The sequence below is a fragment of the Cebus imitator genome, unplaced genomic scaffold, assembly GCF_001604975.1.
Source record: "Cebus imitator isolate Cc_AM_T3 unplaced genomic scaffold, Cebus_imitator-1.0 Scaffold64, whole genome shotgun sequence".
Lineage (NCBI taxonomy): Eukaryota > Metazoa > Chordata > Mammalia > Primates > Cebidae > Cebus > Cebus imitator.
This window is the reverse complement of record NW_016107379.1, coordinates 412,215-423,906: the sequence shown is the minus strand read 5'-3', so window position 1 is coordinate 423,906 and position 11,692 is coordinate 412,215. Positions and strand designations below refer to the sequence as shown.

The 11,692-nt window shown below is 39.8% G+C and overlaps 1 protein-coding gene across 3 annotated transcripts in view; it reads right to left on the bottom strand.

The window, feature by feature from the left end:
- The window catches only part of CFAP299 (cilia and flagella associated protein 299), a 664,079-nt gene that overhangs the window by 623,850 nt on the left and 28,537 nt on the right, over positions 1–11,692 (bottom strand). For all 3 annotated transcript variants that reach the window (XM_017530199.2, XM_037739149.1, XM_037739148.1), the window contains exon 2: positions 11,264–11,394. In XM_017530199.2, the coding sequence (XP_017385688.1) occupies positions 11,264–11,394 (131 nt within the window). The remainder of the gene's footprint in view (positions 1–11,263; positions 11,395–11,692) is intronic.

The following is an 11,692-nucleotide window of genomic DNA, read 5'->3' as shown; positions in this document are numbered from 1 at the left end:
ATTCAGCTATTGAAACTTGTGTATGCTTCATGAAGTTCTTGTGCTGTGTTTTTCAGCTCCATCAAGTTGTTTATGTTCTTCTCTAAGCTGGTTATTCTAGTTAGCATTTCGTCTAACCTTTTTACAAGGTTTTTAGTTTCTTTGCATTGGGATAGAACATGATCCTTTAACTCAGAGAAGTTTGTTATTACCTACCTTCTGAAGCCCACTTCTGTCAATTTGTCAAATTCCTTCTCCATCCTGCTTTGTTCCCTTGCTGGTGAGCAGTTGCAAACTCCTGGTGGGGAAGAGACGTTCTGGTTTTTGATGGTTTCATTTTTTTTGTGCTGGCTTCTTCCCATCTCATTGGATTTATAGAGTTTTGATCTCAGGTAGCTGCTTGGGGAGGTGGCCTTTCCTTTGCCTGCCTGCAGAGGCGATGCTGGACTGCCACAGATTCAGTGGAGCTGCTGTATCTTTTATTTACTTGGGAAAATTAGGCCAGCTTCTAAAACGATTGTTTCCCTTCCCCACACTGAGCTCAATCGTTCCTGGTTGCTCTCGAACTGATGTTCTGGGTGCCTAACTCTGGAGTAAGAGTTTTTTGGCCTGCTGGGCTTTGGGCAGGGGCACCCGTCCTGCCATATGGGCTGTTTCCCTGTGTTCAGTTCCCCTTCTTTCTGGGGGGCGTGTAGCTCCGTCCCACCGGCTTTTTGGCTTTCTTGGCATCAGCCAGTGCTTCCACCTAGATCTATGCTGACAGCCCTGGTGCCAGCCAAACTTGCTGTTTTGCTCTGTTCAGGCCACTTGCTGAGGCTTTTCAGCCCAGTGAGGATCTTCTGTTTTGTGGGTTGTAGAGGACTTGGGTGGAGTGCTATAATTGGAACTGAAGTCCCAGAGTGGGAGATCCCCAAGTCCTCCGGTTGGTTACATGCACCACCTGGGTGGGGCTGTGCCCCCACCTTTCCTCAACTTGCCCTATTTGTTTATACCCACTGTCCAACCAAACCCACAAAATGAACCTGGTACCTCGTTTGGAATTGTGGAGACGACTCGGCTTCTGCATCTCTCTTGCTGGGAGCTGCTTTCACAGCTGCCTCTTATTTGGCCATCTTGGAATCCCCTCCCTGATTTAGTTTTTAGACAAAGAACTTGTTGACTAAAGATGTGACCATGTCCAGTATTCACCATAGCAAGTATTCATTGCAATGATTCTCTTCTCCCCTAAGAGACCAACGGGCATTTACTCAAATGAGTATACATCAAGGAATATGTAATATTCACAGAGTTAAAAGGCTACTGAATGCAGCATTCACGCTGAGACTGATATCTAAAGATCCAAAGCATCAATGTGGCCCCACTCTTACAATGGAAACTCTTGGGGGTCAGAAGAGAAATGGAATCCTGGCCAAAGACTGATTTATGCTACGTCCACTGGTCTATGCAACCACTCAGGGATCACTGACTGAAATGTCTAATTCAGATTGTCATGCTTGGCAGCTGGTACAATCCCCATGTTGAATCCTAAAGAATAACTATGGACTACCACAAGCTCCTCCAAGTAGTAGTCCTGATTACAGTTGCAGTGCTACTTGCTGGAAAAGACTAATGTGGCTTCAGATGGTTCCTATGTACCTATTGATTTGGTGAATAAGTTCTTTTCTACCCCAATTAGAAAATAAAGTCAAAATCAGTTTGAATACACATGAAAGAGACAATAACATGTACTTACAATTTTGCCTTGGGGCTATGTTTATTCTCCTGTTCTCTGTCATGAAACTGGTGCTGGTTGGACATCCCACAGAACTTCATATTGATTGATTCCATCAGTGACATCACACGATTGGAAATGAAAAGAGATGGGTAATACATGGCTTTCAAAAGGCATGGTCACTCCAGAGGAGGGCAGATAAACCCTACAAAGCTCTGGGATCCTGCCATTTCATACATTTTCCCTGGTATACTACAGCCTTACTCAATGTGTTAGTTGTCTAGGACTGCTATAAAGAAGTATCACAGAGAGGATGGCTTAAAATGGAATTGTTTTGTCTTGCAAGTCTGGAGTTTGCCTTTCTCCTACTTGGCCTTAGCCAACACTACTATTTGGGGATTGATTGAATGCCTGCTAGAGAAGCATCAAATCCAATACAATGCTGCATCCCAACCATGGAACCCATTCACATTGTTTGAATCTGCATCCCCATCAGGTCTCATGTCAAACTGTAATCCCCAGTGTTGGAGGTGAAGTCTTCTGGGAGGTGACTGGAATGTGGGGGCAGATTTCCCCATTGGTGCTGTCCTTGTGACAGGTAGTTTTTGTGAGATCTAGTTGCTTAAAAATGTGTGGCACCTCCCCCATCTCCCTCCTCCATCTGCCAGGGCCATGTGAAGTGCCAGCTTCCTCTTTATCTTTCAGTATGATTCTAAGTTTCCTGAGGATGGAGGTCTCCCCAGAAGCTGAGCAAATGTTGCCCTGCTGCCTATACAGCCTGCAGAATCATGAGCCAATTAAACCTCTTTTCTTCATAAATAATCCAGTCTCAGGTATTTCTTTATTGCAATGCAAGAACGGACCAATACAGAAAATTGGCACTAAGTGTTGGGTATTGCTATAAAGATAACAAAATATGTGAAATCAACTTTGGAACTGGGTAATGGGCAGAGGTTTTAAACTGGATAATGGGAAAAATGTGGAGGACCCAGAAGAAGACAGGAAAATGAGGGCAATCTTAAAGCTTCCTAAAGACTTATTGAATGATTGTAACCAAAATGCCGATAGTGATATGAACAGTGAAGGCAGACTGAAGTAGGCTCAGATTGAAATAGGTGACTTATTAGAAACTAGAGCAAAGATCACTTTTGTTAAGTTCTAGCAAAGAATGTGGCTGCATCATGCCCTGGCTCTACAGATCTGTGGAACTTCAAACTTGAGAGTGTTGATGTAGGGTATCTGGCAGAAGAAATTTCTAAGTGCAAAGCATTCAAGATATGTCCTGGCTGCTTGTAACAACCTATGTTCATATGTGTGAGCAAAGATATAACCTAAAACTGAAACTTACATTTAAAAGAGAAGCAGAGCATAAAAGTTTGGAAAATTTGCAGCCTGATCATGTGGCAGAAAAGAAAAACACATTTCTGGGGCAGAACTTCAAGCTGTGTGTAGAAATTTGCATAACAAAAAGAAGCCAGGTGCTAAGACCCAAGATAATGGGGAAAAGGCCTCAAAAGGCATTTCAGAGACCTTCGTGGCAGTCCCTCCCCTCACAGGCCTGGAGGCCTAGGAGGACTGAATAAGTTTATGGGTTATGCCCAGTGCCCTACTACCTTGTGCAGCTTCAAGACACCAGTCCCTGCATCCCAAACCCCAACTCCAGCTCCAGCTGTGGCTCAAAGGGGCCCAGGTATGGCTCGAGCCACTGTTCCAGAGAAAGCAAGACACAGCCTTGATGGCTTTAATCTGGTGTTAGGACTGCAAGTGTACAGAATGTAAGAGTTGAGGCTTGAGAGCCTCGATACAAATTTCAGAGGATGTATGAAAAAGCCTGAATGTCCAGGCAAAAGCCTGCTGCAGGGGCAGAACCCTCCTGGAGAACCTCTTCTAGGGCAGTAAGGAAGGGAAATATGGAATTAGAGCTCCCACACAGAGCTCCCATTGGGTGCTGCCTAGTGGAGGTGTGAGAAGAGGGCTACCATCCTCCAGACCTCAGAATGGTCGAGCCACAAAAAGTTGCACCCTGCACCTGGAAAAGCCACAGGCAGTCAACACCAGCACGAGAGAGCAGCTTTGGGGGTGAATCCATAAAGCCATAGGGGTGGAGCTGCTCAAGGCCTTGGGAGCCCCCTTTGCATCAGCATGCTCTGGATGTAAGACATGGGGTAAGGGGAGATTATTTTGGAGCTTTAGGGTTTAATGACTGCCCTGCTGGGTTTCAGACTTGCATGGGGCCTGTAGCCCCTTTCTTTTGGCCAATTTCTTCCTTTTGGAACAAGAGTATTTACCTAATGCCTATCCCCCATTCTATCCTAGAAGTAACTAACTTGCTTTTGATTTTACAGACTCATAGGCAAAAAGAGCTAGCCTTGTTTCAGATGAGAATTTGGACTGTGGGCTTTTGAGTTAATGGTGGAATGAGTTAAGACTTTTGGAGACTATTAGGAAAGCATGATTGTATTTTGCAATGTGAGAGAGACATGAGATTTGGGGACCCCAGGGGCAGAATAATATGGTTTGACTCTGTGTCCCCACCAAATCTCATGTCAAATTATAAACCCCGGTGTTGAAGGTGGAGCCTGGTGGGAGGTGATTGGATCATGGGGTCAAATCCCCCCTTGGTACTCTCCTTGCAATAGTGAATTCTCATGAGATCTGGTTGTTTAAAAGTGTGTGGCACCTCCCCACCTTTCTCTTCCTCCTGTTGTGGCCATGTAAAGTGCCAGCTTCCTCTTTACCTTCTGCTATGATTGTAAGTTTCCTAAAGCCTTCTCAGAAGCTGAGCGGATACTGCCATGCTTCCTATACAGCCTGCAGAATCATGAATCAATTAAACCTCTTTTCTTTAAAAACTATCCAGTCTCAGGTATTTCTTTATAGCAGTGTAAGAATAAACTGATACATCCATTGTATAGCAAAAACGTACAGCAGAGTGCTCATGAACATGGGATCCTCTGGTCATATTATGCATGCACTATCCAGAAGCTGTCAGCTAAAAGTGTTAGAATATCTACTGAAGGCACCACTGCCAGCTCAGCACAATAATATTCAAAATTGATAAAAAGAAAGCCCCATTTTCAGGGCAGAAATTCAAGCAGTCTGTAGGAATTTGCAGGATAAAAAAGGAGCCATGTGCTAATAGCCAAGATAATGGGAAAAAGGCCTCAAAAGGCATTTCAGATATCTTTGTGGCATGCACTAGAATACTCACCAAGGAAAACAGCAAGTGTTTCACTGAACTACAAGCTATGGCTGCCACCTAGGCACCTTGGGCATCTAGTGTCCAGGAAGCAGCAGGCAAGAAGAGGAGACATGATCTTATGAAGAGTAACTGATGCTGATCAGCAAAAAGAATGACTGCAGTTACAGAATGGGGATAGGGAAGAATACATGACAAATTCAGGTGAACCACCTGGACATCTGTTCATATACTTTTCCTAAATTTTAAAGAGAATGACAAATGTATCAACATGGGCCTGAGTACAGTAGGATGACAAGGGCCTCAGGCCATTTATGAATAAGGATTTTCAGTCACATCACAGAACCCTGGAAAGATGACAGACAAGGCAGGAGATTTAGAATGGATAGCGGAACAGGGAGATTATGAAATGATAGGGGCTATAGCTCCTCCCATTAACTTTACTGTGAGTTTCCTCTCATGAAGAGAGGCGTCTGTGCTTCAGAGGAACTGCTCTATGTGCACATAAGTAGATCTGTATTTCACAAGATATGTCACTCAGTTATACCTTGTATAAAGGAGTTTCTGCCAGCTGTGAGGAGCTTGGTGAGCTGACAGCCTCCAGCTTTTAACTCTTTCAAGATCTGCCTCAACTTTTCTTAGTGATCCCCAGTCAATGAGTACACTGGAGGTACTAAGTCCTGGCTATTTCATCCCATGTGGGATAGCTTGTAGTGAGGAGTTCTCCACTGTGCTGGGTGAGTCTCAGAAAGTTTGAGGTTAGGGTTCTGATCCTGCTCAGTCCTGCTTCCTCACTTTTCTTTTCACAGATGTTGCTTTCCCAACAAACCTTGTGCACTCCTAACTCTTGTTGTCTGCTTCCTGGAGATGCTAATCTACAACAAATCACAATTGCATTGTTTTGGTTTGAAAGCAACAAACCATGAGAATAACTATTAAAAATATGATACTTGAAACTAAGCAAAAAGTTAAAATTATTTCACTGAACACTTAAAATATGTAAACTTTCTCATTTAATTCTCAAGTATATGGTATTCAGTTTCTATCATAAAATGATATGCAAAAATAAAACAAGGTTGACAAGATAAAGCCATTCTTATATAAAACAAACTCTAGCATTTTATCCAACTCATTACCATAATTTTTTTAAAGATTTGGGGTCTCCCTATGCTGTCCAGGCTGGTCTTAAACTCCTAGGCTCAAGCAATTCTCCCATCTCAGCCTCCCAAAGTGCTGATTTCCGTAAAATTAAAAGTATTTTATAAGTGAATAGATAGTTCCACCTCCTATAGTTAAAAACAAGTTAAAGAAGATAACTATAAATTATATCAGAAAGTAGAATTTAACAGATGCTAAATTAATTAGATTGAATGGCATAAGAAAGGCTGGGGATTTTTCCAGCTTTTACATTTAATTCCAGATATACCTGAGAATAAAGGACATAAGAACCTTACTCTAAATCACTATAGAAATTCTCTTCATCAAGTACAAAAAGACCATAGAGATCCATGTTTACAGCATCTGAAACTCCTATCAAGTGAATCCTTATAGTAATTCACAAAGACTCATCTCAAAGTCTTCCAAAAAGATGGCAATAACTAACCAGTATAATTATCGAATCTATCAGGGCTACCACTTATTACAATCATTTGCATTTCAGATGCTGTGCTCTAGCAAAATAAGGTTGTTATCTCAGAACCAGTTTTAAGAGGGGTGAATTTATTTCCCAATAAGATAAGGTGGCCTATAGTGAAGAAACTGATGATCTTACAAGTTCATCCAGGAAAGTATCCAGCCTGAGGGATGACTCAGTTATAACTACTAACTAGGGTTCAGGAACCCAGTAGTTAATGTGTGTCACAAACATTGAAGTTCCTTCTCTCCACCACATGGCAATCAGCTGAACTTCTCACTATAAATAGAAATTCTCTGGCACTTATGCAAGAAAACCATGGCCAGTCCCTGGGAGAGAGAATTCCCTGTCCTGACAAATACGCATCAGCTAAATTACTCCCAACCATTTTTCCAACTTCTATAGCTTTTGTATTATGGATACTAAAACCAGTGGATGAATCTCAGTGCAGAAGAAATGAGAGACGTTTACATAATAGAGGAGCAGAGATAATTTTGAAGCAAAGGATGAGGAAGCTAGAAGAATAAAAGCTCTACTCATCCCCCTGACCCTGACCCACATCATCTCCTTGGATACCAACCCAATAAATGTGGAAATTGGTACCTCTAGTTGGTATAGCTTTTGGAGAAAGAAAGGCCTTAGTGAAGGAGCAGGTATAAATTCAGACAAAAAAATAAAGAAAATAATTTGTGAATAAAGGGAGTTTATCACAGGATTAAGGCAAAATGAATATGTTTACTCTTTTTAAACTGAAATTTAAATCACATATGATAAATTCTCCCTTTTAAGGTACACAATTCAATAGCTTTTAGTATATTTACAAATTTATGCAATTATCACCAATATCTTATAATATATTTTATCACATCAAGAAGAAACCCCATATTCATTAGTAGTCGTTGTCCAATCTCCCTTCCATCCAGCCCTTGGCAACCATGAATCTACTTGTCTCTACAGATTTACTGATCCTGGACATTTTATATAAATGTTATCATGCAATATGTAGTCTTTTTTTTTCTAGCCTCTTTTGCTTAGCCTAATGTGTTCAAGGTTTTCTCATGTTGTTGCATGTAACACTGTTTGACACCTTTTGATGACTGAATAATATTTTATTACACTTAGGAAGCAAATTTTTTATCCATTCACCAGTTGTTTGGTTGGACAACTTCCACCTTTTAACTACTATGAATAATACTGCCATTGACATTTGTGTATGAGTTTTTAAGTGGACTTAGGTTTTCAATTCCCTTGAATATGTAGTTGGTAGAACTGCTGACTCAAATGGCAACTCTACGTTGAACTTTTTGAAGAACTGCCAAACTGTTTTCCATTTTCCATTCCTACCAACAATGTAATGCCTTTCATTTCTCTAGTCCTCAAGCTTCTTGAGAGTGAGAACTAAGTCTTGTGTTCTATTGTATCCCCAGAGCCTATAACACAGAACCTAATGAACTATGGTTTTCTATAATTGTGAGTGAATGGATGAATAGCAGCCCAAAATAATTTTTTAATATTTTTGCCTTCTTCTGGAATATCCCTAATCAAAATATACCTCCTGATATCTTTAACTTCCGTCTCTCCAGACTCTTTCCCCTATGAAGCTATTATGAGTAATTAGCATACTCCTAGATATCAGCACTTCTTGAAATAGGTGGTTTATGATTGCTAGACTAAATGATTGTGATCTACTTGGAGTTGCTCACCTGCGCATTAAAGAAGTTAATTTAAGATGATCTGATAGTGCAACCAAGTGTTTCCAAGTTGCCAGCTAGCAGGCAGTCAGATGTTCATGCACATTTTCAAAGTGATCCTCATATAGGTACGGGACACATTTGACTCTAGGACACCATCTGCTGGCCCTGCTGTCAACAACACTAAATGAACCTGGAAAGGAATGGACTCCCACATGGGGCAAAAGGCAACATATGGTACCCATCCCATTACAAAGGCGACCAGAGAAGATCTGCAGATGAAAGGGCCTTCAAATTCTAGCAGCTCTGAATGGGGATTAGTCTCCCAAAACTGACTCATAAGTAGCCTGATGACTTCCAGCTCTGACCAGCTAAAGAGACTATTGCATAGAGGAAATACCTACTTTGATCCTCAAACACAAAATGGACATGTGACATGGATAGAACTTACACTTTAAACATGAATAACTCCTCTTAATATTAAATAGATTCCATCACTTACAAAATCGCATATGAATTTATACAAATTCCTTGTAAAATCTCACAAAAATATTTCCATTTCCACTTCTGATAGACATTTATTGGTTCTCACACAAAACAAGAGTTTCCCTGATGTTTTATATAAGACACATTTCACACATTACATTGTACATATAACATCTGCAACATTTCAATTTTCCAAGAATAGAAGTTGATAGTGAATGACTATGTTCAGTAAATTCCTGAGATTTTGTGTAAATTACGTGTGATAAGCAGAATTCTCCTTTCTCACATTAATGGGATTATGGATGTCCATTCTTCTAATCTTAAGAACTGTGAATATGTTGTATTACATACCAAAAGGTCCTTTACTACATGAACACTTTCAAAAGAAGACATACATGCAGCCAACAAACATATAAGAAAATGCTCAACATCACTGATCATTAGAGAAATGCAAATCAAAACCACAGTGAGATACCATTTCATGCAAGTCAGAACGGTAATTACTAAAAAGTAAAAAATAACAGATGTTGGCAAGGCTGTGGAGGAAAAGGAACACTTTTATGCTGCTGGTGGGAGTGTAAATTATTCAACAATTGTGTGGCAATTCCTCAAAGACTTAGAGATAGAAATAGCATTTGACCCAGCCATCCCAATACTGGGTATATTCATTCCCAAAGGAATATAAATCATTCTATTATAAAAATACATGCATGTATATGTTCATTGCAGCACTGTTCACAATAGCAAACACATAGAATCAACACAAATGTCCATCAATGATAGATAGAATAAAGAAAATGTGGTACATATACACCATGGACTAATATGCAGCCATAAAAAGAATGAGAGTATGTCCTTTGCAGGGACATGGATGGAGCTGGAAGCCGTTTTCCTCAGCAAACTAACACAGGAGTAGAAAACCAAAGACTGCATATTCTCTCTTCTAAGTGGGAGCTAAATGATGAGAACACATGGACAGGATATATTGAGGGGAACAACACACACTGGGGCCTGTCAGAGTGGGGCTTGGATGAAAGGAGAGCATCAGGAAGAATAGCTAATGGATGGTGGGCTTAATACCTAGGTGATGGGATGATCTGTGCAACAAACTACCATGGCACATGTTCACCTGTGTAACAAACCTGTACATCCTGCACATGTACCCTGAACTTAAAAGTTGAAGAAAAAATACACACAAAAAAGAGTCTTTGCTGATGATGTAATAAATGTTATAGACTTTAAAACAGGGGGATTATCCTGGATCATTATACACGACCAGTGTAATCACACAAGGCCTTAAAAGGAGTGATATTTCTTCGACCAGAGTCAGGAAAGAAGCTTCTTAAGAGGAAGTTGGAAAAATCTGAAGAGTCAGGGGTCTTGACCCACTGTTGCTGGAGATAGTGGGAAAGCTTAAAACGAAACGTGAGCAGCCTCTAGGAGCAAAGACCAGCCCCCAGATGACAGCCAAGGAAGTGGGGAGCTCAGCCCTATAATCATAAGGAATTGAGTTTGGCCAACAACCTAATTGAACATGGAGGCAGTCTGATCCTCAGAATCTCCAGACAAGAATGCCATCCAGCCAACATGAGGATTTCAACCTTTTGATATACTAAGCAGAGGGCCCAGCTAAGCCACACTGCATGTACAAAACAATGAATAAAGAAAGGTGTTGTATTAAGTCACCAAATTTGCAGTATTGTGTTATGGCAGCAATAGAAAACCAATATATTCCCAAATATCAGTATGTTAAACTTCAGTATACTGTGGTTTTGAAACATAATTACCACTAGAATGGTCACTTCCAATTGCATATTCCCAGGACCAAGGCACATTCCACTACCAAATGTTGTGTATAATGAGTACATGGGAAATTTATGCTCATAATTACTGGGTAGTTTTAAAGATGTTATCTAATAATAATATACTGATTTTTAAGTAATTATCCCCAACATTTATACTTTAATGATGCATTTTAAAAAATGAAATAGATTATTACTTTGTTAACTAGTCAAGTCTTTATAAAGTTGTCTTACAAGTTTGGTGCAGTTTACTTTAGGAATATATCTCTTTCATTATATGTTTTAGTATATTTTATAGGATTTATTTTTAACATAACCACATATTATATACTAATATATATAAATTGGTCATGTAAACAATAGTGATTATCAATAAAGTTGAATGAATTAATGCTTAAAAAAATGTGAGAACATAAATGATACTAAAGATTTACAGACCTCAAAGTACAAAGAATTCTAAGGCAAGTCACTCATATTTTTAGCATATAAATATATAAAACTAATAACATCAAGTTACTTTTTAAAAAGACTTTATTGGTATGATGACCATATTTTGGTATTTATACTTCTTAAATTAGTAGCTCGAAGTTGCATGTGGCTTTATTGCAAGCACATTACAGTTGCTTCAGTTGCTCATCTGCAGAACAAACACATGCTTAAGATATGCCAAGTTTTACCTGCTCCAGCCAGTGCTTCTAAATTAAACAATTCTAGAGATCTGGAATATAACATAAAATCTGGATTTGGAACATGGACACTTACTTTTTCTGAGCTCTTTCAGCCAGCCTTGCAATCTCTATAGTTGCTTTCCTTGCTTCAAAATCTTCCCTTTTCACTCTCTCTCCAGTCCCTCGGTGGCCTAGCTCCACCAACTGGCGGGCCAGGGTTTCATCCTAAAGAGAAAATCAGTGGGCAAATGAGACATAATTGCTTTTACTTACTTGCGTACATCCTACATCTGCAATGTATACCAAGCAATTGTTTTAAATAAAAAATTAAATTCATTTTAAAACTATACATGATCTATTAGATATAAGAAATGAATTTTTCGGGGATAGCAGGGGGAGAAATGCCATATGTAGGTGATGGGGAGGAAGGCAGCAAATCACACTGCCATGTGTGTTCCTATGCAACAATTTTGCATGTTCTTCACATGTACCCCCAAACCTAAAATACAATAAAATAAATAAA